The 26,156-nt window shown below is 37.9% G+C and overlaps 1 protein-coding gene across 9 annotated transcripts in view; it reads left to right on the top strand.

Moving 5' to 3' along the window:
• Window positions 1–24,708, top strand: part of STX17 (syntaxin 17) — a 35,137-nt gene extending 10,429 nt beyond the window's left edge. For all 9 annotated transcript variants that reach the window (XM_074823659.1, XM_074823669.1, XM_074823678.1 and 6 more), the window contains 6 exons: window positions 4,002–4,067; window positions 13,231–13,447; window positions 18,691–18,809; window positions 18,892–18,942; window positions 21,016–21,102; window positions 21,829–24,708. In XM_074823659.1, coding sequence (XP_074679760.1) covers window positions 4,002–4,067; window positions 13,231–13,447; window positions 18,691–18,809; window positions 18,892–18,942; window positions 21,016–21,102; window positions 21,829–22,068 — 780 coding nt within the window. In that variant the 3' untranslated portion in view covers window positions 22,069–24,708. The remainder of the gene's footprint in view (window positions 1–4,001; window positions 4,068–13,230; window positions 13,448–18,690; window positions 18,810–18,891; window positions 18,943–21,015; window positions 21,103–21,828) is intronic.
• The last annotated feature ends 1,448 nt before the right edge of the window (window positions 24,709–26,156 follow it).

A 26,156-nucleotide genomic window follows, 5' to 3' on the forward strand; every position in this document is an offset into this window, starting at 1 on the left:
CTTGAGATTTTCAGGTTGTTGATGGTATCAGTGTGAATGATCTGTTCAGTCAACATAATAAAATTTGCATATCAGAAAAATCCTTAAATAATTGTAAACATAGTTCTTAAAGTGTTAACTGCACTTCGTCTAGAGCAACACTTACGAAAGGAAGAAGTAGCAACGTTTAGTACAGATTTGTCTTTCTGATTTCAGGATACTATGAAAAATTTCTGCATCCCTAGACATCCCTAAATCCTGGCAAATTTGATATTTGAATTAATAATTAATAGCATTATTAGAAACAAGTGACTATGGGTAAAACCTTTAAATGAGCAATTGGTAACTGTACTAGAAGGTATTCAGCAGTACTGAAGACTTCAGAGCTTCTGTGTATTGACAAAAAAATATAAGATACAAACATTTGTGAGAAACAATATATCTGAGTATAAAATAGTCCCTAAATGCCAGATTCTTTAAAAAGTCCATACTCAGTGTAATGTTCTTAACATTTGAAGTTTCTCTCTTTTTTTTTTTTTTTTTAAATACTTTTCTGTGTAAGAACTATAAATATTCCAAAGTTTACTCTATTGATAAATTTATGAGAAGGTGAGGATAAAAATGTGGCAAATTGGAATTTGAAATCTGTCACTTGATAGTTTTAGATTATCAGAACACATGCAATAGTTTGGTTGAAATACTTCCATGATAATTTGCATTTTATATCTTTTACATGCATTTTAGCCATAATGAATGTGTTACAGTACTTTTATGAGCTGTCAGCATCAGCAGCTTAAATGGTTTTCTCTGAAATACTTTTTGTAAAATTAACTTTCAGCCATGTAAACTAAACATCCCTAGAGGTAAAAGGATAATTTTGTAAAATCTGATCCTGTTTATTTTACAGGCTACTTTTAAGCAAAAATCACTAATTATGTCAAATTGCTTAGAGCAGCAACATTATTTACTTATGATGAAGCCAATATCTCTAACCTCATTTCATGAATATTGATTTAAACCTTAGGTTCCAGAGATAGTCCAAACAATTAATCTACTAAATCACTGTTTGAAGAAACTATAAAATCAATATATAATGAAATTTGACCTTGAGTACCCCTTTTCAGAGGAAGTTGCTACCATAAATCCATCGTCATTGCTTCTCAACTATTTGAGAGTCCAACTTGCCATATGACAGTTTCTGAAGACTTAAAAATACATCCTTAAGAAATCAGTTCTCTATATTTGGGGTTTTTTTTTTCTTTCCATGTTTTCCCCAGAGACTTCTTGTTTTCTAAAGCACATTCTGTGGACTGGATGGACTTTCACTCCAAAAGAGGGAATAAAGTGCATGCTTATCCAAAAGAGTTACAACTTTCTGTTAGATGAAAGCAATTGTCATGGTACTATAGGAAGGTGGAGATTTTTGTTGGTGCTATGCAATAATCCTTACAAAAAACCACAGTGCTGTAAGACATGGCATCCTTATCTCTGTTGCTTTCAGTTTTAATTTCATTTTCTGTGACTGTGCCAAAGTTAAAGGATGTTGTGTGAAACACTTTTTACCTTTGGCTGGGAATCATTGTTTTGTGGGAAGACACGTAAAGGTGACACAAAATGAGAAATTAAGATATCTGAGTTTTACTGCAGTCTTCATCAGAGTGTACACGTTTGTATAAGACATTTATTGTAGAGCTTTTAGAAATGCTGGTGAGCACTACCTACTACAAAAATAAATGCAGAGGATATTATGAAAAGCTTTGAGTTTTCTCCATGTCCACTGGATACTTTCAAGGAGAAATGGAAGTGATCCAAATCATAAATATGAAGGATTCTTTCTTGAGTGGTTTGGGTTGGAAGGGACCTTTAAAGACCATCTAGTCCAACCCGCCCCCCCCCCCCCCCCCCCCCCGCCACGGGCAGGAACACCTTCCACTACATCAGGTTGCTCAAAGCCCCGTCCAACCTGGCCTTGAACACTTCCAGGGAGGGGGCAGCCACAACCTCTCTGGGCAACCTGTTCCAGTGTCTCACCGCCCTCACAGGAAATAATTTCTTCCTTATGGCTCCTCTAAACTTACTCTCTTTGAGTTTAAAAGTGTTGCGCCTTGTCCTGTCAGGCCTTAGTAAAAACAGTCAGTCTTTCTTTTAAGCCCTTTTTATATGTTGAAAGTCTGCAGTCAGGTATCCCTGGAGCCTTCTCCAGGCTGAACAGCCCCAACTTTCTCAGCCTTTCTTCACAGAAGAGGTGTTCCGGCCCTCTGATCATTTTTGTGGCCATCCTCTGGACCTGCTCTAACAGGTTAGGATTCCATAGGTGTTTTTACTTCATGGACCTCTCTTAGTTTTACATGTATTTGTTAATGAAAATAATGTCAATACTCTCTCTTCTCAAGGTTTGCTATCCTTGAGTCCCCCAGAGAGAACATTGCCAAGGAGTATGGCCTATTTTGTGTTGGATGACAAAGAGAAGTCAACAATGAGGAATTCTCTGACTACGTGAATGTCATTGCTCTGGGTGTATTAAGTCATTGGATTCTTTGAGGTCATCACTAGAATACTGGAAATTTTGAACCAAAGTAATAAAACTTCTAAATATATAAAGCACATAAATGTGCTGAGCATTTCTAGTAGAAATTATAAAGAGAAGTAAAGGTTTCCTGAGGAATTATTCTTGTTGTTCTTAACTGGAAAAGAGGATTTTTTATTATTCAGCATGTGGACAATGTATTACAGTCAGTTGAAATTGAAAAGGTAATTTTTCCCCAAACCCCTTCTGTTCCACCCTCAGAAATTCCTGATTCAGTACTCTTTCAGGGATGACTGAATCGGAAGATCTACTGTTGATACAGATTTTTTTACCACTTTATTTTTAAAAACAATGGCAGTAGTTTTAATGGCATAATAATTTATGCAGAAATTGCTAGTTTCCTAGAAAAATCACTTTAATCTGACTGAATTAAACACTAAACCTTTTCTATTCCATAGCACTACAAAATTCTAACATGAAAGAACTTTTTTTCTCTGAGAATAAGAAGTAACTTCAGATTTGTTGTTGTATTTTAGGAAGCTGTAACTTGGGATCCTTATTGCTGTGGCCTCTAAAATTATGAACAGAATTAAGGAAAGGTATAGGCTGTAGATAAACTTTGTTATTGGTAACAAAGCATATTAGGAAATTGAGGAATTAAACTTTACATAAAAATATCTCACAAATCATGGTAAATATTTTGTCTTGTTATTTAAACAATTAAAAAGAATGGTTTGATGGTTTCAGCACATATTCCAGGAATCACAGCTTCTACTTTTATTATTTTACGACTCTTTTTCATTATAACGTCTCTATATTATTTATGTTAACTGCCAATAGCAGGGATTGATGTATTTTAATGGTGAAAAAGCTTATATGTGATGATATGCAGTTCTTTTGCAAAATTTGCTCTCTGCTAATGGAATGATTACTCTGGTCTCTGTCCCATGGAAAGTGCTGTATGGATAGTTTCCAGCTGAAGTTAGGGAAGCCTCATGCAGGTGCCAAATCTGCCCTGATGGTTCTCATAACTGTGTTTGTATCTATATAGAAATGGTAAGTGTAAATGTAGACAGTAGTCTTGTGTAATGAATGCAGTTTTCTTTGTAAATAATATCAGATACCTTGTCACCTCATATGACCAGTACTGCTTATCCCCTATTCCATTCCTTTTTCCTCCTTCTGCCCTTCGTTTTTACTGATTACCAAGTGATTTATGCCACAGCATTATCAGGGTGCTGCAATATCTCTTTGTTGTTAAAAACTGATGCTAGAACCCTGGTTATCTGCAATTCAGTAAAATACATTTTACAAAATTATTCACAAAATACATTGCCATTTACCTCTCTAATGTTGCAGTGGAAATGCCTATGACTCAGCTTCTTTACTGTCAATTTTGGAAAATTAAAGCGATTATTTACTGAAGGTTCCTTTTTTTCTGCACAGCCAGTTGGTAAAAATAGCAATTATATGAAGTATTTTTCCTTTATTTTAGTATCAGAGATGCAGACTCTGGGACAGATTGCACGAAGAGCACATTAACGCAGGACGAACAGTTCAGGTAAGGATATTAAAATGACTGTGATATTAATGGAATTAAATTACATACATAGTGCTGGTTACCTCGGGGATGGATCTTCACAGAGATGTATATTTGTACATGGTATTGCTTTACTTCGTTTAAGAGGTGGGAATTTCCTAATTGTGTCCTTTGAGGCAAATAGTCAGAAATGTTTCAGAATTCTTGAACAAGCAAAAGTTTGGAGACCGATCTTTTGCAAACTATCCTCTTACATTACTAAATTAGAAGACAGGAATTGCAATAAGGGATACTGTTAACTTTAAAGGATGGTTTCAGACCAAACACAGAACATCTGGACTACTAGTTTGGTGTGTAAATCTCTTGTTAGCTGCATAATATCATCAGAGGAGGAAATACCAGACTCATTTGTGAGCATGGCATCATCTCAGTGACTTCATGCATAGTCACCCATAACTTAGCACACAGGGAATCTCACATCTGTTTCAAAAAAAATGCATGTCTTGATGAAAACGATGGAAAAGCTAATGCCAAACATCAGCCTTCACACTGCTATATAGCACACAGCCAAAGAACGTTATCGAAACAGAAAGCCACAAAGGCCAAATCTGCACTGCAAAGTTTGCTGGTGCAGATGTGGCAGCTCGTGGTTATAACATGCTGTACTGGCAAAATTCTGGGGACAGACGTATCTTTGCCAGCAGGAGAGGCGCCTTGTGCTGGTCTCATAGATGTTGTTCAGAGGAGGAACGTGACTTTGTGGCTAGAACAAACCTATGCTGCATCTAGATGAGCAGACTTTGCTGGCAGGGGTAGCACAGTCCTAAACCACTGTATTTCAAAATTCTAGTACTGTAAATCTCCGTGTTTGTTGCAATGCCTTACTGACTCCTGTGGGAAATTAGACCAGACTCAAAATGAAAAAAAAACTCAGAAAGAACAACTTAATCCCGTCTGAACAACAGTATTAGACAGTAGGCAGAGCGGGAGTTACGTATCTTTTTTGAGGAATGGAAGGTGTTAATGAGCTTTTTTTAGTGTAGATGGTCAGAAGTTCTACATGAAATCCATTTGATTTTCTGTTATTTGGAGCTTTGAATGTTTATTTTGATTTTTCAATATTTTTGAAATTTGAATGTAAGTTTATTCTTAATATCAAAAGCATATTCCAAAGGTGGAAGTCCTGTTAAAACCATGACATTCCAACAGGTGTGGTGTAGTAAGCATGTGTTTGCTTATGTCTGTTTTCACATCTGAGGGGTAGGAAAGGTTTCTCTTGAAACTCTTTATTATCAGTATCATTTGTTTAGCAAAACAAAATCTATCAATAATTAGAGAAAAAGTAATCATGCTGAATATGCTGCTTTTAAATATGCTAAGTGCTTTAGTAGTAAAACCTTGCATTTGTCTCTAGAAACATTTATATTTGTCTTGAACCTAAAGCCTGCCATTTTCACTTTCAGCCAAAATAAATTATCTTATATTTTATTCAGTGCTCACTGCTTTTAGATCTGGATACAAGTTATGCATTAAAGCGGTTCACATTCTGATATCCAGAGAACAGAATAAGTATCTGGGTCCATGCAAGAAGAGTAGACTAGCTCTTTGTTTTAATTAAATAGTTAGGAGTCTGGAGTACTTGATAATAAATTATATGACATGTAGAATGTGTTTGCTGTAAGCTGTTTAAATGTTTACCAATGGACTTGCGATCTGTTTGTTTGCGAAGAAATCAGATTCATTATTGTGATACCAAATGTTCTCTGCAGCACACACTTTGCTCTCAAAATTAGATGTTGTAAAAATACATTAGGAATCCCTAAGTCAATATTGACCCAAGGCATCTGCCACAGGTTTTAGACAAATATATGCACAGCCACTCTACATTTAATCCATGTGCACATAATTAGCCATTTTTCTGAATTCTCAGTTTACCCAGAATAATTACTTCTGTTCTACTTTTGATGATGGTCAAAATTATAATAGAAGTATAGATGAGCATAAATGTATACCTCTTCTTTCTGGTGACTGGTTGCCACATTAAAAACTTCTAAAAAGGAAAGTGGAGAAACTGGGGAAATCTTTGTATAGGGCATGATGACACCCTTTCAGAAATACCGAGAAAATAGCTCTTGTCTACCATGTATTAGTTTTCACAAATGTGCTGTTGTGGATTTTCATTTTTAGGGACAGTCTGCGGACTTCTTAAAATGTTAGGACCTGAATAAATATGCAATTTTGCTAGGCTTTGCCCACATGTATGCTGACTGTACCATACAATTAGTTAATTATTGCAAGATTTAAGCTAATTTCAATGTTTTATTTTAACACCCAAGGACTGCATTGATCATATTCATAGTGAGAGGAAGAAAAATGCTGCAGTTACTAGAGAGGATATAAGGCATTGAACAAAAAAAGGAAAAATACTGTGATGAATGATCTGACTAGTCTATATTCAACCCACAAAAGGAGACTCTGTTCTGCGAAATATACCTAGGCAGATGTAGTCTCTCCCGTGTGTTGCTCTACCCTGGAAAGCTGCTTGAAAAATGTTAATCCACTTTTTTTCTTTTTCACTTTTATGGTTTCCATTTCAACTGAAAATGGTTTACAAGGAAAAGATGGTTTTTAGTCAGCTCTCTTTTTCATAAATCTTCAAAGCTTAGTCGTATGTCTCATGTCTCTGTACCATCCTTAAAATTATGCAGTCTTCAAATTAAGTATCTTTCTGGAATACTACGCAAATATACTGGGAGAGCATGAGAAGCAGGGTAGATGAGTTTATTGCTGCAGGAGATTGTTTATGGTATCAATGAAGCGTCATGTGGAATCAGCTCACTATTGCAGCCTGTGGCTGTCTGCAGGATAAGTATATTATTAAACTCAGAGTTTCTTTGACCTGTGCCAAGAAATTTGTAACATATATCCTTTATCACATTACTTTGGACAAAGTCCAGAGAAGATAAGTGAAGGCAACATTACATTTGCACAGCTAAGCTACTGCAATACTTTCTTGAAAATCGTATTTATGTTTGAGAGGGTTTAAGGTCGTGGATTTGTTTGGGGGTGTTATTTACTTCTTAATTTAAAACAACCACATGCAGAATGGAGGGAGAGTTGACAGTGATTAACGTGTGGAAGACAGAAGATAAAGAGAAAAAAGGATTGATTTGTTGGACATGACAGATCTTGTGTCATCCATGTACTATTTCAGCATGAATAGTTTAAAGTGAAAACTATTGGCAAATGTATATGATGTTACATTTAATGATAATACAATCAAGAAGAAGAAAAAGAGAACGATGGTGGCAGAGATTGAGTGTGGTAATGGCAAGACCACCATGATTCAGTTAGCTGGTAGTGTTAGGAGTAGTATAGGCTGGTGGGGATAGAGTAAGTGAAGTGCTGGAGTTTCTGAGCACTCCAGGAACATCAGTTTTGCCAGGGACGCATGGCTGAAGCGGATACTTACGCTGTGATTTTCAGGTAGCTGTTGCTGTGGGCCTGGATAGAACTTCAGATATTTCCGTAACTGGTAGAGATATCAGATGTTACATGGAAATAATCCTACAGCTCAAGTCTCTGCTGCCTTTTCAAGGGTTTTGGTCCCATCTCAGCCCTTTGATATTTGTACAAGGTAGAGGCATGCAGGCGTGGTGTTTATCCTGATGCCCAGGGGCCTCACGCTGGGTTAGAACTGAAGCACTGAGGTGCCCTTATGCTCTTTGTTACTACTTTCCTTGTGGTGTTACGTGTCCTTACCAGCATGCTGTGGCAGTGCAGCGCAAGCTCTCTGCCATGACATGGGACTGCAGGTCACTGTGTGCATTTGCCTGCAGTTTAGTACAAATTCCATTATTTCCTTCTTTGTTGTCATCCGTTACTTTTCCTCAATTGTAATGAAATTGGTTGCACACAAGAGTCCGGTGTTGCTGGTATAACACTGGTGGTGAAATTCACAAGTGTAATGTATTTGAGTGTGAAGTGATGATGATATTTTAAGGCAGCCTACAGTAAGCCTATGGAAACATGACATCTGTTTTTCAAGTTATATTACTTTGAAAATTCAGCTGCCACTATCAGTGGAGAAAATTACCGCTCTGAAAAACAAATACTGCAAAAAAAGAATTTTTACTCTTTTGTATGAGTAAGGTTTATTGGTTTGCTGAAAATTGCTGTTAAGACTTCTGAATTCCATAGGGAGTTTTACCATTTTTCTTATATGTCTGACATATCTGTAGAGGAGGTCCCATTCATAAACCGCTTAGGAGGAGCAGAATATGGGAAGATACTTTATGATTTTAAAGATAATTCAAAACACTGAATACTTACAATAATTCCTTCTCTTACATATTTAAAACTGTGCTGAGTAATAAGGTGAGCCTAATGGACAGGTATGTACAGTCATTTTCAGTAACAGTGATTTAAAAAAAAAAATTAAAAATTAAATTAAGCCCTCCTTTGGCTCATTTGTCTCCTTTTGTAGTTTACTTCCTGAGAGAAATTTATAATTTATTCTTTATTTTTTATTGAATGTGTTTGTAAAGATTTTGAAAATAATGGAAAAGCAGTGCAACTTCCTTATGTATGATTTCTTTTTCTTTCCATTTTGGATGTGTTGATAGAGTCAATAGATTTTTCACCGTACTTGTGAAAACCATGCCTCTTCTCATTTACTTTTCTGAAAAAAATCCATTATATTTGTTCACATAATATAGTGAATCCACCATCCTGGTGGATCTCCCAGGCTTACTTCCGAATTTGTGGACACTTTAGGAAAACTGGGCTCAGATTTTGTGACCCTACCTCAGTTCTGCATCTGTTCAAGAAGAACAGTGAACCTTACTCAAATAAAGTCCTTTGAGACCTAGAAATGAAAGCACTATATAACAGCTATATTAACGTTAGTTTCATTATATAGCAAAAATATGCAAACAGCAAAAAGCTGGGAGAGACTAAGGGGTTCTGGTTGAGAGAACAGAATTAGAATTCATAATGATGTTGAGAAAAGACCTGAAAAATCAGTATGTTTTTGGATGAGGAGAAGGGCAATCATTGGCTGTACAAGATTCAGGATGGGAAGCTGTTGGGGCAGCACTTCTGCAGAAGTCCTCTGCAGAAGGACACAGAGTAGAAGTGAACCAATTGTGTGGTAGTGATACAAAAAAGCCAAATAATGTAGTGGGATGTATAAATGGGAGAGTAGTGAGTGCAGTCTCTCATACGATCTCTTTGGTCAGCAGTAGTAGGATCCCAGGTAGAATAGTTAGTCCAGCCAGTCACCACAGTTTAAAGGAAGCTATGGGCTGATTAGGGAGTATTCAGGAAGAGCAATGAAAATGGTCAGAAATTGAGAAACCGAGATTTATTTGGAAAGACTTACAAATTATTTTGCCCAAAGAATGCCTGACAATGGCGTGCTGTCTGTTTGCGAACATGGCAAAGATGGTTGCAAAGAGGACAGGGTTTGTCTTTCTCTGTTTTGAACAGAGAGGATTAGAAATATCTGGATTAAACTGAGGCAAGAGAGATTTCTGTTGGGCATGAGGAAAAGACTATAGCAATTAGGATAATGAATTCTTGCAGTATAAAATCAAGGAGGTTGTAGCTCTTTGAAAATAAGTCGTTTTAAGACCAGATTAGATAAACAACTGTCAGAAATAAAATAGACACAGCAGTTCATGCTTTGAAGGGATGACTTCCCAAGGTTTTTCCCAGCTTTATTTCCCTACAGTTTTTGCGAGAAGGCCATTTGAAACAAAGACCATTATTTGGGTTTGGAAGTTAACAGACAAAAATTGCAAATATTATGAAGAAATATTCAGTGTCTTTTGGGCTGAATGTGGTGAGTTCAAAACCCAGAAGTTGCCATAAATGCAAACAGAATTTTGTATTACCTTCCTCACCAAGCAAGCTTGGTTTTAAAAGCGGAAGCAGTTGGGAAGGGGGTGACATACTTTCATGCTCTACCCAGAAATTAGACTCTGTCCCATAAAAATGATTGTAAAAAGAAGTCAGTCATTTGCATATCCATAACATTTATGATGTTATACCCTGGTGAGCTCTCAGATGTGTCTTCTTGTGGCGGAGCTCACCTTTCCTGCTAGGCTGAATCCGTTTAGCTTCCATTTAGTTGACAGTAAATGGAACAAGAGTCCTCTCTCCAAAACCACAAAGGAAGAGGTACTAAAATTAAATTTTACCAAATAGGCAAATATCATCATCTGATTCCTCCATCTTTCTCACAAGTATTTCTCTTTGATCAGCAAGGTAATAATGAGCAGTGAAAGTGAGCATCTGATTTAACCATTCCTTAGGGTGAGTAGTTTGTATTTCTTGAAACTTCTGTTCAAGATTTTTGAATGCTTCAGCAGCAAGTTGGTGGTTGTGCTGGTCACTGCACAGTAACTTCATTATACTTGTGCATTGGCTATACTGTTAATTTGCCCCAGCTGCAGCTGCAGTGGTACAAATCCCGAGCAGAGCTATGTTTTAACTCAATTTCAACAGGGAAATTTTCCTTTTTTTTTTTCTTAAAAAACTGCTTTGGAAGCATTATTAGCTCATCCCAAACTCACTATTGTCACTGTTTCATAACATGTTTTTGTTCGGTGTATTGTTTTTTTGTCTCCATTATGGCCAAAGACAGGATAATAATAATAATTTTGTTTCCTGTAACAAAACAGCAGGATCAACTTCATTTGGTCCCCTGCATATAATTCTCACAAAATAGATAATTAAATGTTGTGTCTAGATAGTCCTGTTTTGTCTTTTAAATGAAATTCCAAGATTTTATAAACCGAGAATTTTGGCATGTGGTGGACTATGACAGTGATGACATTCTCCCTTTTTCAATACTTATGGGAAGACCATGGGAGGAAGATAACAGGAAGAGCAAGGTGGATTAAGATGAGAAATGTATGAGCAAAATTGTTGGGTACCATGTTTCTATTCAACTCAATATCTTACAGAGTTATTTTTTGCATCTCCCTTTTTTTTATTGCTAATCAGTGGTTTTGCCTGGGGTTAGCCTTAAATAATGCAGCCTAAATTGGCTAGTAGTACTCTTAATTTAAGCATACAATAGAATATACTCTTGGTAATTTGACAAATTCTTTTTACAAATCAATAGTTCTTTCTTTGGTTGCCTAATATGTCTCGTGCAGTGTTACTTCAGTTTGTTATTGAATTAATTTCTCTTCTCTAATTACATTTCTACTATTTTTTTCATACATGTTAAAAAAATTAATTCTACTAGCTTATATAAATAAAATAAGTTCCATCTAGTTCCTGCTTTTCCAGGTGAGCAATATTGCCTTTCTAAGGCATTACCTGTACCTGATTTGCATGAAGAAAATGTTTCTCTTTTTAACCACTGACTGGTGTTAATCCATTCTCTTGTTCTGCTGTGAGAAGCATATTCAAAACAATTAGTAAATAGTGCAATAAATAATATAATTTATTATATCACCTTATAATGTAATGCAATAAATATTATTTTTATTAGTCTTATTTTTTTATAATTCGATAAAAACTCTGTCCTGAAACAATAAGTGGTATAATTTAAACTATAAATTTTTTCTTTTCATTTGTAGAAAAAGAAAAGTTGTGTGCATTTTTAGATTTTAAAAGCCTAGGCAGTAAAAACCCCCTCTATTTTTGCTGTACAGAGAAGTTTATCTCACAGGAGATGCCTGCACACAGATTCTTTTTGCTAGTTGTGAATAGTTTATATCTTCTCAAAACTCTTGTAACTAAAGAAATATTTCTGTGTTTTATTATATTTGATATTCCAATCAAACAAATATATTCGTCCTTCTTCTGAAAAAAAGAATATATATATTGCAAAAAAAGAAGAGGTAATCCTTCTCTTTCATCCCTGAAGTTGTCTTTACAAAATGAAAATGATAGTTTTGGGGTAGTTGGGTCTTGCGAATGATTGTATCCTGAAGTGCTGTAATCACCATGATCGCTTATTATAAAAAAAAAAAAAGGCAAATTTTGAGAAGCAGTCACTTTATTTGGATATTATTTTTGTTGCAACTTGGGTAAATATTTTGGCAGAGGCCTAAATTGATCAGAGACACCTAAATAACTTCAGTAATTACATAGTGAATTAATTAGTTAAATACTTTAATTGAAACCCCAAGTAAAACAACCTGAGTTCTTTACTTGAAGTGGATAAAGTATAGAATTGACAGCAAGAAAATCATAATATCAATGGAAATGGCTTCAAAAATATTTCTGCCTTGTTCTGTGGTTGGCTGATACTGGCAAATTAGTTTGCCAGAGAAGGTAACAGGTACCATCTCTTCCTTGATCTTTGGTTCTTATTCTCCTGGGGCAGATAGCTTAGTTTCCCTTCGGGAAAGTAGGCCATGTCCAGAAAGACTCAGCAATATGTTCCAGTGATGCCTCACTGCACTGCGTAGGGACTGCTGTGTTGGGAGCTGCTACCCCCATTTATTTTTTGTTTATAGACAGAGAACTGAGTGAACTCACAAGCAGAAGCAAATATTAAAAATATGACTGACTTAGTTGGTTATGATGTAGTGGTACCTCTGAGTAAGAAGCGCTTGGAAGTACAGATGCCTTCCTCTCTGGACAGTGTTGAGCTGTGGTTGAGCTGACTAAATCACTGTCTCATCGGTAGCACTGTCGGCTACAGGACTGTCATCTGCCCTAGGAAGAGTAGGAGGTGGGTCATTTACTTGGAAGGGATCATCTTTAGGTTGAGCTTCCTTAGTGAGGACAAGTCCCTTCTCTGCAGAGCACTGGTGCTCTTCTGCAAGAGCATTATAAAAGACTGGTGAATAGCACTCGGTCACAAAATAAAGAGTCTGGAAGACCCAGGATGGGTTCAAGGTGAGGATTTACTGTGTTATTGGAAGCATGGGGTTTTTAAGCAATTGAGGGGATCTTTGACAGGTGAACCAGCTGCAGTCAAACAATACAGTCTGGAAAAGAAAATGGATGTAGAGTAGAAGTGACCTGGAACATAGGGATTGCTTGAAACCTGGGACTTTTGAGGAGTTTTTTTTTTGTCTTAGTTTATTAAAACACTAGATATGGCAATTTTTATGCTTATTTAAAGATAATCAAGATGATAGTTGCGTCAATACCACTGAAACTATCTGGTGCTCTTACGTAGTAAGCTACAAAATAACTCTTAAAACTGTTACAGCAACTCCGTGCCAATATGAGAGAGATGGAGAAACTCTGTTTGCGAGTCCGACAGGAGGACATCCCAGTTCTGCAGAGAATGATAAATCCCGTTAAAGAGGAAGCTTCATTTGCCATAAAAGACTTCCTGCAGCTCCATTCTGAATCTGCAGAAGAACTTAAAAGGCAACTTGGACAGGAGGATGCCTCTTTAACCAGATCTGCAACTGTAGGAGGAGGTAGTAGAATTTCATTTCTGTATCTATTATGTCTATACTGTGGTATCCAGTCTGCAGTTTCTCTGACCAGATATAAATGAAGTAAACAAATGAGATTTCAGTTGAATAATAATTGTTAATCAAGAAGTGGATTTCTTACCCTACACCACACTTTTCTTATGACCTGTGACTGAGTTTTGATAAGTGTAGAATGCTCTAATTAAGTATCTTAAGAAATTAAAATAGCTGTGACCTTCCATGAGAAAGATCCCATAGTGTTGGATCTCGAAGTAGAAGACTTTTTGTTTATAGGAAGCAGAATACTTACATTCATGTTTCACAGTAGCTTGACTTCTTTCTTCCCCCCCCCCCCCCGCAAATCACTTGATCATGTGCAAGTAATCATTTAGACCATTTTCACTGAATTAGTGCTTGCACCATCAAGAAGAATACAATTTTTATATGACAGACAGTATAATACACCACGGCTGAAATATGTGGAAAAGAGCAAGTCTCTATATAAAGAACATCTCTTCCTGTAGCATTTTAACTTGGGAACTGAAAAGAAAGCCGAAAACAGTATAAATGCATTTAAAGAAAAAATTTTGAAAACACACTATAACATGCTACAAGTCAGACATGTTTTCCCTCCTTTTTGCACAAAATTTCTTTCATTCCTTGTTCTACCATTCTGTCTTCAGGGAAAGCCCTTACTATGCCCTGGTAGTGTTCTCTGCTAATGATCTATGAGAACGTTGGTTACATCAGGATTAAATCCTTCCACGTAACAGTAATTAGTTTGATTGCTGCAGTAGCAGTATTGTTTAAAAATGTTTCAGAATTTCACGTGTCTTAAAATTGAAAGAGTATTCTCAGTCAGTGGCATTGTAGAAGAACCTGCTATCAAATTTGATTTCATGACCCTTGTTGCTGCATAAAGAACTCTTTAAAGTGTGATTAACAGGATAGTGAGTCTAATGGTTGAACAGGGAGAAAAGAAAAGTAGATTTGAAGACTGGGCTTGCTTTCGAGAAGGTCATGTGCAGTAGTATCAAAAAACCTTATGAACATCAAGATGTATCAAATATAGAACCACAGAACTGTTTGGGTTGGAAAGGACCTTTAAAGATCAAGTAGTCCACCCCCCCTGCCATGGGCAGGGACACCTTCCACTAGACCAGGTTGCTCAAAGCTCCGTCCAACCTGGCCTTGAACACTTCCAGGGAGGGGGCAGCCACAAAGTCTCCGGGCAACCTGTTCCACCAGTGCCTCATCACCCTCATTGTAAAAAATTTCTGTCTTCTTATGAAGCCAATAGAAAAAGACTTAATTGGCTTCTGACATATGAATCTTGGCTTTTTCAACACCTTCAACATCTTGTAGTTGATTGTTCAGTAGTTTGTCCTGATATCTTTGTGGGTTCAAAGTCTGGCTATTTGCTGCACCCTCTTTCCCCACTGAAAAGGAAGGTAATAACTGAATCCATTCTGTTGCAGTCCTCTGGGACCCCCTTACTGAAGTTCTCAGAAACATGCTTGAACTTTCAGAGGCTGTTTCTTAAATGCTCTAGAGTGAATTTCATCAAACCCTCAGGACTTAAGGGTCCCTTTTATCCTTTCTTATTTAAATTAATTGCCTCAAATATCTGATTACAGCTACCTGTTTGTTTAAAGACTGACTTAATCTTTCTCTGGGTTGTCCATCCTTACTGTTCTTAACCTAGCAATGCACTTACACTTCCTGTGTCTTTCTCTAACTTCAAAAGCATTCATAGAAACTTTCTTGCTACCATTTATGTCCCCTGGTAGTTGCAGTTTATTTGTGTCCTAGTCTTTCTGATATTAACTGTCCATACTTATATTATTGCTAGTACTCATCTTAATTGTGTGTCGAATTCTTGATATCCAGGGCATTGAAGAGCTCTTGCTGAAGACAGAAGCATTTTCTTCTGCATCAGGACAATTTGCTGTCATCTTCAGAATAGCCTGTTTTATTAGTGTCTGCCAGCTCTTCTGCGGGCCTTTATCCTGTAGGAACTTCCCCACAGTTTCTATTAATCAGTTTGCCAAATTTGTTGATCTCTCTTTTGGGGGGAGCTCATTGTCTTCAGTCTTTTACTCTTGAGTTTTAGAATAGTGAACTCTGGTGTTCAGTGATGCCCTTCATCCATATTAGTCATTACTTTCAGGCTCTTTGTGAGCTCTTCTCTGTTACGATCAGAACTAAATTTAAAATATCTCTTCTTTTGGTAACTTGCTGCAGTTGTCCTCAATACATTCTGGTATTTCATTGGAAAAGCCTTGTCCTGGCTTATTGCTTTTCTAATAGTTACATAGGTGGTAAATGGGAACTAGAGTTTAATTTCCAAGAACAGGACTGCTTTTTTAATCTGAAATACCTTTGAAGTATGGAGGACATTGAGCATAACAGCACTTCAGAAAGACAAGTAATTGATCAGAAAGATTGGGATGAGAAGAACAGAAAAATGTTACTGGAATGACATGCTCCTGCAAGTCTACTCAAGAATATGGAAATAAAGCACCCCATTTAAAATGAAATATACAATTAAACAAGCATTTTTTTCAAGTTTGCCTGCCTGTGAAAGCAGCTCTGTTGAATTGCTAACACAGATGCAATATATTGCCTATTCTTTTGTGCTTGAAGGCTGCAGTCCTGAAAGCAAATCTTGGCTGCTGATCTTAATCAAAGGAGCTTCAGTATGCCCATTCTTTGTAGCATGTTGCTTCCCATCTGGTAGAGGAGGAAGGAGTTTACAAATTCAAATCGCCCATTTAGAAGGCATGTCAGTGATATGATGTAGTTTCTTCCCCCCTTCATCATCCTCAGCTGAGGTCCAATAGAAATGGAATTTAATTGCATTTTAAACAAATATTAACAAAAGGTGAGACTCCACTCTTAAAATTACTAAAATCTTTTAAGCAACATATTGAATCTTCCAAAGCATTAGATTTTATCTTGCATGTAATGAGGTGTGCAGCTGCTCTATGAAATCTGCAGAGGTGTTTTGTATTATTGCATTTCTGTGGAGATGCTGTAAGTGAACTGGTGGAGCCACTTCCATTCTCAGTTCTATTAAAATTGGTTAGACTTGATAAAACATGAACTAGTGAATATAAATTTCTTACTCATGCTTTCATCCCAAATGTGACTTCACCTTCTCTTACCCTTCTTGTTCTTTACCTTATTTTTTTGAAGTGAGTAAAGAATTTTCCTGAGGAATTTTTTCTCACTAATTTTTAGTTATTAGAAAATGATAACAGCATAAACCTACTTACAATTTTAAGTTCTCTTGAATGTGTGTCATGCAAAACTTCAGTATCATTTATGTACTTTGAAGGATGTCTTTTTCTACAATAGGTCAGCAGAGATTGTTAAGGACAGACCAGATTAGCGAAGGTGATTTGTGAAGGAGGCAATTTTGCTTAGTGAGCTTTCTTTTTGCTTTTGAATTATGAATATTTTAATTTCAACCAACTTAGCATGCATGTGGCTGATTAGGGAAGAGTACAATTTTCTTGGCAGAAGAAACTTGGTTTTGAAATAGGATTGTGAAGGATTGAAACAGAATAAAATACTCAAAACCAATGTTAAATGTCAGAATATGTAGCAGAATCAGTTTCTCCAAAAATGCACACATTTGGATATGTGATTAAGTATGTTGAAAAGGGAAAAGCAATATTTTAGAACTGAGTATATAACATTAATTAATCGATGTTATAAATCAAAAATATGTTCTGGGAGAACAGGTGATGATTGTAGAAGGGGAAGTGCCTTCCACATCTAGATTCCTAAAGGAAAAGGGTAGAAATGAAAAACAAGCCCAAAATAAAACCCCCAATCACTTACTCGTCATTACTCTGCTACTCTGCTTACTTAGTGATTATGGCTGAATATCAGCTTCATTGATGTTAGACTTCTATTGATCTGGGAGTAGGAAGATTAGGTCCTTAATGTATTTTGAGATACCGGGATTAAAATGTTGAGAAATGGACAAATGTTAAGAAAATGTATCATTTTTATTTTATCTTAAATTAATTCCATGAATAAGCATGCACTATTACTGCTTTTATTATGAATACGATTATTTTTATTTGTTTTCCATTGTTTTTTATCTGTTGTAGTAACAGTTACATAATATTACAGTACCTTGGCACATTCATTATTTCTAAAGAAGATTTTAATGCAATATTTACACTTTAGTATTGTTAGACATATCTAACCAGTCTTCCCCATATTAAGCTTTCTCTTGATACTACCCTCCCAAGGAAGGAAACATCAGTGTCCTACGAAAAGTAGCTATCTTCCTTCAGAAATTGAAGCTGTCTAAATTAACATGATCTTTGCACTGTGTTTACACACATACATTCTCCAGTCTGCCTTTTCATACTCTCAAGCTATTCCTTAATCCTTGCTATGACAAGACAAACTTGTTTGTTACTATTATTTATTACCACTTAATTATTTGTCCATAATTATGCACATGTCCATTACATCTGTAGTGGCTCAAGACTGGGCTCTTTGACAGGAGGAGGTATGTGTGTGTCCATTTTATCTGCTCTCCTCCATGCCACCTGGTTGTCCCTCATTCCCCATTTTTCCCGCCATATTTTGTCCTAATGTCTTCTGCACCCAGTCCAGGTGATTTAGAAAGGAAGGTACTTGAGAATCTCCTTTACACCACTGAGCTGCTAATGTTTGTCATCCTTACAGTACCGTTACCCAGCTGGATCCAGCCCTGAATGCTGGGCAGCATGTTACTTGGTTTTCAATGCTTTTACTTTGAAAGCTTTTTCCTCCAGCTTCTTTTGGTCCTAAATGACTGAAAATCAAACCGGTAGCATAATCATAAAATGAATAACTGTCTGTTCAGTTTTGGAAGTGCAGTGTTTTTATGTGTCATATGTAAATGAAGTTTTTGTCCCAAGCTCAGTTTTCTTAGCTCGGTTGATACAAAATTAATTTCCTGACCTTGAATTCAGGAGTATAATTTAATATCATTCTCAGAACTGATTGTGAAGGTGTGCTGATAGAAATTAATCCATTTCTTTGGCAATAACTTCTTTTTAAGAAACTGTCTAGTGCTGTAAGACTTTTCCCTATATGATCATTTTCAGGGCCATACTTGGCTTGAATTATGTTAAATATCAGTTTATCCTTGAGAAACATTAAAAGCGAGAAATTTTGCACATCACCTGCTTTCTGATTCAGTTCATTTGTTTATAAACATCATGTTCCTCATTCAGAAACTTTATATAACACGGAAGTGAAGGATGGCTCCCAAAGTTTAATCCAGATCTACTCCCGCCTTCCCGAAATACCTCAGGAAGAAAACGCAGCTGAGTCTTGGGAAACTTTAGAAGAGGTATGTTGAAACTCCCTTACTGCCGTGGCGGTGCTCTTGTTTTAACAACAATTACAAAGTAACATTTGTTTTTTATTTGTAGGACTTGATTCACCTTAGTCAGTTGGTGGCTGACTTTTCTCTCTTAGTCAGTGTAAGTATTAATTTTGCATTCTATCCTAGACAGAGTTTTGTACAAAAAGAGGGTGAATGGGTAACTCCTAGTTGGGGGAAAAAAAGATGAGCAATACTTCTGCCCGTAGTCTGAACTCAGACTGAGCTAGTATCACTTGATCAAAGTGACAGAATAGCAGAATAAGATTAACTACATTTATTCAGTCCAATAGTCAAGACTACAAAATCCTAGTCACTGTTGGGAACTTCAGGAAAATGCCAGTAGAGGCAGAGCAGTTTCTCCAAAGAGAGCAGAGATGCCTGCACGAAGGTGCTGTCCTTGTTACTTGGGACCTGCAGTAAATACGCCTAGTTTCAAAGCTGGTACATCAGCTGCTTTCCAAGTTGTAGGTGATGCATATAATGTTTACATCAGATTGTCTAGCAGTAAGGTGAAAGGTTTTCTTTTGATTTTCAAGTGCTTACAGAAGAGGAACATTCAAAAGCCTTAGTTTAACTACTCAGCTGCCCCATCTGGTTATAAAACTAACAGCTTGTCCTTCCCTACATCAGTGACTCATTGCCACAATTATCTTTGTGGCTCTCCTGTTGATTCAGGCTCTGTCAAGGTAATTTTTTGAGGCAATAGTCTTCTGTTTCAGCACTAGTGCTGGTAATTGCTCCTAAGATCTTGTCACCAGAGCAACTACTGATGTTCTAGCCAGTGCCCTTGGCCACAAGCTGAACCTCAGTAGAAGCTCTGCAGTGCTGACTGCAGACACCTACCCCGGTCCCATTCATTTTTACAATTTCCGATTGTAATGGTGACAAAAGCCTTCACTGCACAGGGTGGGTGTTTCTCAGATACTTTTTCTTGCTTAATCAGGAGCACTAGAAAAATCTGAAGTTTCCCTCACCCTTATCACACCCTTTTTCTGCTCTCACAAAGCTGCCAAAAGGTCTTCATCATCCATACTCAGTTCCCAATGTTTAGTTCTTCCTGTGCCACAGGGAATTTAAATCCACAATTCTCATCTCCTAGGAGTTCTTTAGTCTCCTTGCTGTTGAGTTAGTTGGGATAGATAAGCTAGCTCTTATCCTTTCTACTGAATATGTGCTGCTTCACATACAGAAAAAAAAAAAAAAAAAAAAAAGACTGCAATTCATTAGGCTGGAGAGGGACTGCAAAAATTCTTATGCAGTAGCCTAAATGTTAGCAGCTTTAGCTAAAAAGGAGGAGTTCCTGTTCCCAGGACTTTCTGGATTACCATCATTAGATATAATAGCAAGCATCTAAAGTGTGTGGATTGGATAGTAGATGAATATACCAGAGTTGGTGGATTCAGCAGTTTCTGAATTAGAAAGAGTAAAAAAGTTCAGAATGCCTTTTATTTTAAGATGAACATTAGCCATCTCATTATTTTGTGACATAAAACAGCCTGGGCACTGCTGAGATTAAAATAAGAACAAACAAACCTGCAAACCTCTTTATCTTCTGCTCCAGAGACTGCTGGGGAATCTGACTGCATTTGGGGAAAGGCTGGAACGTTTTTGTAAAATCAAACAGTAAAATACAGAGCAACATCAACTACATTTTCAGTACTGTCACTAGTCTATTTGTAAAGTTAAATCAGTGTTTTATAATGTCATGATTAAACACTTCTGTTTAGATTTCTTGGTGCAGTTTTGTATGTTGGACTTGGTACTGATCTTATAAATAAATGCTCTTTATAGAATTTTTTTTGAACGTGAAACTCAGCAGGAAACAAAAAGGCTAGTTTGGGTTATTTTTCCCTTTGAATGCGAGGTCATCTATTCACAGAAAAGATTTAGACACCATATGTTTTGGGTTGTTTTCTCTAACTGCAGCAACACATTGTATAATACCCACCCCATAGTATTACTTAATAGTTAAGATTTTTTTTAAAGTAAGTTTGTCGTTTCAGCACAGTTTATCAGATGCTATTAATGAACCACCATTAAGGCTGCACGGCTGCAGTGTGTAGCAGATGAAAGCGGCTGTGGAGTCCTGATTACAGGCATTAAAATGGTGTGTATTGGCTCACTGCTGCTTCACAGCAGGTTACCTCACTCATAATTCCTTTGCATCTAGTCGCAGCAGGAGAAGATTGACAGGATTGAAGACCATGTCAACAGTGCTGCTGTGAATGTTGAAGAGGGAACCAAAAACTTGGGGAAGGTAGGGATCTGCTCCTGCTGGTGAATCAATGGTACTCTGCCTCCCAGCAATCCTCTGTATTAACCCAATTGATCTGCCGTCTTTAATGCTGAGGGAGCCAGCAATTAAGGAAATAAGGAAGAAATAACCCACAGGTAGCAGGGGAAAAAAAAAATCAATCTCTCTTGTAATCTTCTATCACATCCAGGCTACTAGGAAATACAAATTTTTTTGCTTCTTTTTTTATGCTATTCTGATGCTACTTTGGTTTACCTGCAAAGACAAGCGCATTCAGGGATTGGCTCACAAGAATCAAATAAGCGTAAAATAACAGGTGGATGATAACATGCAATTTCTATCCCATTCTATGTAGATGTCAGTGATAGTTGCTAATAAGCCACAAACCTAGATTCAGGCACATTACTGAAAAGTCTGAGCATTTTCTCAGTTCCTCATTTGATTTAATAGTGGACACCAGGTAATAGTGTACATCATCACCCCGTACAGTGTTAAAGGACCTGGTTCACAACTGCGTGAGATAGCTCAATTTTGAATTGTTTTTTGTATGTTCTGTCATATATGTGGGATAGTAGATCATCTTTTTTTAAATACTAATTTGCAAAGTTATATCATTGTATCACTGAGCATTCAAGTCACTGCCAAGAGCAATGAGGGGAAAATGCACATCACCACAGGCAAGTATTCTAACTCTTTTTTGTTTTTTTTTTTTTTTTTTTCCCTTTACAGGCTGCAAAATACAAGCTGGCAGCTCTGCCTGTGGCAGGTGCAGTCATTGGTGGAGTGGTGGGGGGTCCTATTGGTCTCCTTGCAGGCTTCAAAGTGGCAGGAATTGCAGCTGCACTTGGTGGTGGGATTTTGGGTTTCACAGGTGGAAAATTGATACAGAGAAGGAAAAAAAAAATGATTGAGCAGGCCTCTTCCAGCTGTCCAGAGCTTTCTCACCAAAGTGCCAAAAAATCCAGCTGAAGTACAGATTCATTATGACTGGAAGTGTAGTGGCCGCACTAATGACAGACTTGCAGCCTTATACTTTAAATCTAAGGCTGAGTTGGGTGAATTTTGACAACAGTACTGTTACTTGGGAGGGGTGAAACAGTAATGTCAGGATTTCTCTTTTCAGATGTGGTGACATGAGTCCTTTGAAAATTATATGGATATCTTAATTACAGAATTCTTAGGTGAGCGATATGCACAGCTGTAACAATGAGTGACAGGTGCTTCATGCCAAATTTGCACAAAGCGTCTTGCAGACAATACAAAGAGAGATATTTGGAAAACCCTAGTGCTTTCCCATGAACACCACCCGGAAGCTGGAGCTTTTATTATAGTGCTCCAAAGAAAAGGAAATAAGCTCCATCTATCTATCGTGGTCACAGTACTTTAAATTTACTTTCATTTATCTGGATTCCCAAACTCCTCCCGTGTATAACCCCCGGGTGTGACTGACTGTGCCTGGTCAGTAATGCACAGGGAAGCGTTGGCTGCCATAAGAAAAGGTGAAAATGTTGGGTGAGCTATGTGGAAAAAAAACCTCATGTATATCCCACATCTGCCTCCATCAGGCAAATCAGATCAGCATCATCATCAGCTTTCCCCCTTTTTTTGGGTACTTTTTTTTTTAAATTTGTAAACTCGTCTTGTTCAAAGTGTAGTTAAGAATTAAACAGTCTAAGCAGCAACCCTGCAGGACTGCTACTGGAGAATAATTTTCCACGGCCGTTCAACTCCTTGGCTTGTCCAGAGAACACCGTCCAGGACGAAGTACCAAGCTCTGGCATTCTGAGCTTGAGGCCTCCAGCTTACTTAAGCAGCACTTACTGCTAGATGTTGCCCTTGCTTCTCATCTCCTGCCACCAGCGGCGCTCTGGTGGGAGAGCTGAACGTGCTTCCCTGGAAGGCCGTGCTGCAGCCAGGCCCACTCCCTCAGGAGTCGTCGTTACCCCTCAAGGGTGGCATCAGGCACCAGGTCGAAGGATGGTGAAGCAGAGAGGCCCTTTAAATGGTGCCAGTGTCAGATGACAACCCCAGATGATGGGACTGTTTTGAAAATGTCAACCTGATACTGTTTACAAGTAGTAAACTGTGCTTGTTTGGGTCAGCTGCACACCTCCTGTGTGCTGTTCAGTTCTGAAATGCCTGCTTCCACTCGCACTGTAGAGCAGCTTCTCAGCCTTTTCAAGATTTTGGGACATGCTGTGGAGCCTGTATGGGGTGAGATGCTGTTAGTGCTTTTGCTGGCTTTTTATTGCTGGTGCCTGTTATTCTTACTATCCTTACTTTTGCTGCTTAAGAAGCCTTGCGCTTCTGAAACCTCCATTGTTAAATACGGATGTGTTAATGTGTTTTTATTGTCACATAATTGTACTATTGTTATGTAATGTACTGTTCAGCACATGGTCCTACCTCCATCCTTCCAGGACAGTTCCCACACTATTGCTGCTACTGTTTGGGGGAGCAGAAATTGAGGTTGGGAAGCCACTTTTTAAATTTTTTAGATTGTTCAATTCATGCTGAGCTCTGCTTGAGTCCAGTTTTATTAGGTGAACGCTGAAGTCAGTGTTCAGTGATAAGGCTCCCTAGCAGGGAGCACTGTATAAGGAAGCACTGGGGAAAGAGCTCCCTTTTCCTAACCAGTACTTTGATACTGTCATTGGAAATAGCTGTCTGCTAATGACAGATGACAGGGTTTTGTGCCTAGAGACACTGTAAGCAACTGTTAGTTACAGCACAAATGTCTTTTTCTGAACAGTTCTTCCTTATTACTTCTAAAATATGATTGAAATTGCTTTCAGTTAGAGCACTGTGTCTATTTTAAGTAGGTCTGAGGCTCAGGGAAGCAACGTGTGCAAGAATAGTTTTCACAAGTAATTGCGAACATTGTCAAAACTGCATGCGTTAAAGCCACAGTGCCTACATCTGTAAAATCAGCTGGAGAGGAAAACATGACCCAAGTAATTCAGCTCATTTGCTCCTGTCAGGAAAAAAGCGTTTTTCTTTAAATACATCTACTTTGGATGTAAACACATTTAGTGAGCTTGTAACAACTCCATACTAAGGCTGTTTATTCCTTTGATATGTAATTTTTGCATTTAAAGGAAGAAACCAAGGAGAAAAAGTGTTCTTAATCAGAAACTGTGGTTGATTCGTTGTATGATTTTAAAAAGCTATGTCTGCTTTCCTACTGTGTGCTCTGAAACCTTGTGCATTTAAATGACAGCAGCCACATCAGAGACATTACGGACTCCACCCTCTCCCCCCCCAAGCTGGATTAATGCCAGGATAATCTAAATTCATAAAACTGAATTCCTGCCATAGCTTATACAAACTCAGCTTGGTATGCACTCAATTTTATGAAATACCTAGCACAAAAACTATTCTTCCTCCTTGCATCTTTAAGGAAGCAATTTCAAAACATTGTGTACACACTTAACTTGGGAGACTATTATTTAAACTGATTTTTTAAAAATAGGTGGGTTATTTACATATGCGAAGAAAGATGGGCATCTGAGTAACCAAACTAGCGTTTAAATTGCTAGGCATGTTAGTCAAGAAGAAACGTAAGATATAAATAATTCTTTCAGACCAAATAAAAGTTTTTGCCTATGAGATGGGTTATAGTATTTATTGAGAATGTTGGGGTTTATTTTCTTTCAGCATCTAACAGATTAACCCCTCAAAAATTTTACATTATTAAAATAATTGCTTTACCAAGATTTAAGAATCCTGTACTGAGTTACCAAACACATGCTTCAGCTGTTGAAATATTTACATGACTGAAATTAACACAAGTTCCTAAAACACTGTGTGCATCTAGTAACTCATACATATAGGCCTGCTCTGAATGGGCTCCCTAAGTTCAATCAAAGAGAGTTTGGAAGGGTTTTGTTCCATTATGGGGATAACACTAATACTGTTTGACAGCTTCCCAGGAAGGGCTCACAAAGTGTTGAAGGGAGCAGTTAGCTGGGCACCAAATGGTCAAAACCACTGCTGTAGATGATCAGAGCTGAGGGGCTCTCTTTGAAACACATCTCACATTTTGTCCAGCACTTGGCTTTCTCTAGGCAAATTCTTTGTATCATCAGATACCTAAAGGCTAAGTGCTACTCAACATCATGTTAGGCAAGCATACCTTGACTGTAGCTGTTCAGCCTGCTTGCAAATAGAAAAATCACTTGAAAGTTGGTACAGCCAGGTCAGTGGTCATCAAGAACCCAGGAGAATTGGGTCTGACTCCAGTGAATACACAGTGAAATGATTGGAGTGTGTAACGGTCATAAAACTGTTACATCTCATTGTCTACCTCGTGCTGGGATGCCAAAGCTCTGGGAACAAGTCCTTACTCAGAAAGCAAACTTGGATTAGGAATGGCAGAGGGGGTTCCTCTCTCCCTTTCTAGCTGAGGTAGAGTTAATTTTCCCCGTAGCAGCACTCACAGTGCTGTGCTTTGCAGTGGTAGCTAGAAGGGCGTCGATAACACACCAGTGTCTGGCTGTTGCTGACCAGCAGCAGCGCTCGCACAGCATCGAGGCTGTCTCACTCCAAAATTCTGCCCCCCAACCACTGGGCTGGGGGTGGGCAAGATCTTGGGAGGGGACACAGCCAGGACAGCTGACCCAAACTGCCCAAAGGGATATTCTGTACCCTATGACATCTGCTCAGTGATAAAAGCTAAGAGGGAAGCGGGGGGGGCATTTGTTATTACATGTGTCTTCTGGAGCAACCGCTACATGTACTGAAGCCCTGCTTCCCAGGAAGTGGCTGGACATCACCTGCTGATGGGAAGTAGAGAGCAAATCTTGTTTTCCTTTGCTGTATTAAACTGCCTTTATCTTGACCCATGAGGTTTTTTCCCATCTTACTTTCTCCCCACCCTGCCGTGCTGAGAAGGGGAGTGATAGAGCAGCTTGGTGGGCACCTGGTATGCAGCCAAGGTCAACCCACCACAACCAGCCACAGGACTGTGAGGAATATGATGAGGTAGCATCTCTCTCCAGAAAGAGAAGGCTAGACATCTTCTACCAAACAGGTATATTATTTATAAATAAGAATCC

The sequence above is a fragment of the Strix aluco genome, chromosome 1 (genome assembly GCF_031877795.1).
Source record: "Strix aluco isolate bStrAlu1 chromosome 1, bStrAlu1.hap1, whole genome shotgun sequence".
Classification (NCBI taxonomy): Eukaryota; Metazoa; Chordata; class Aves; order Strigiformes; family Strigidae; genus Strix; species Strix aluco.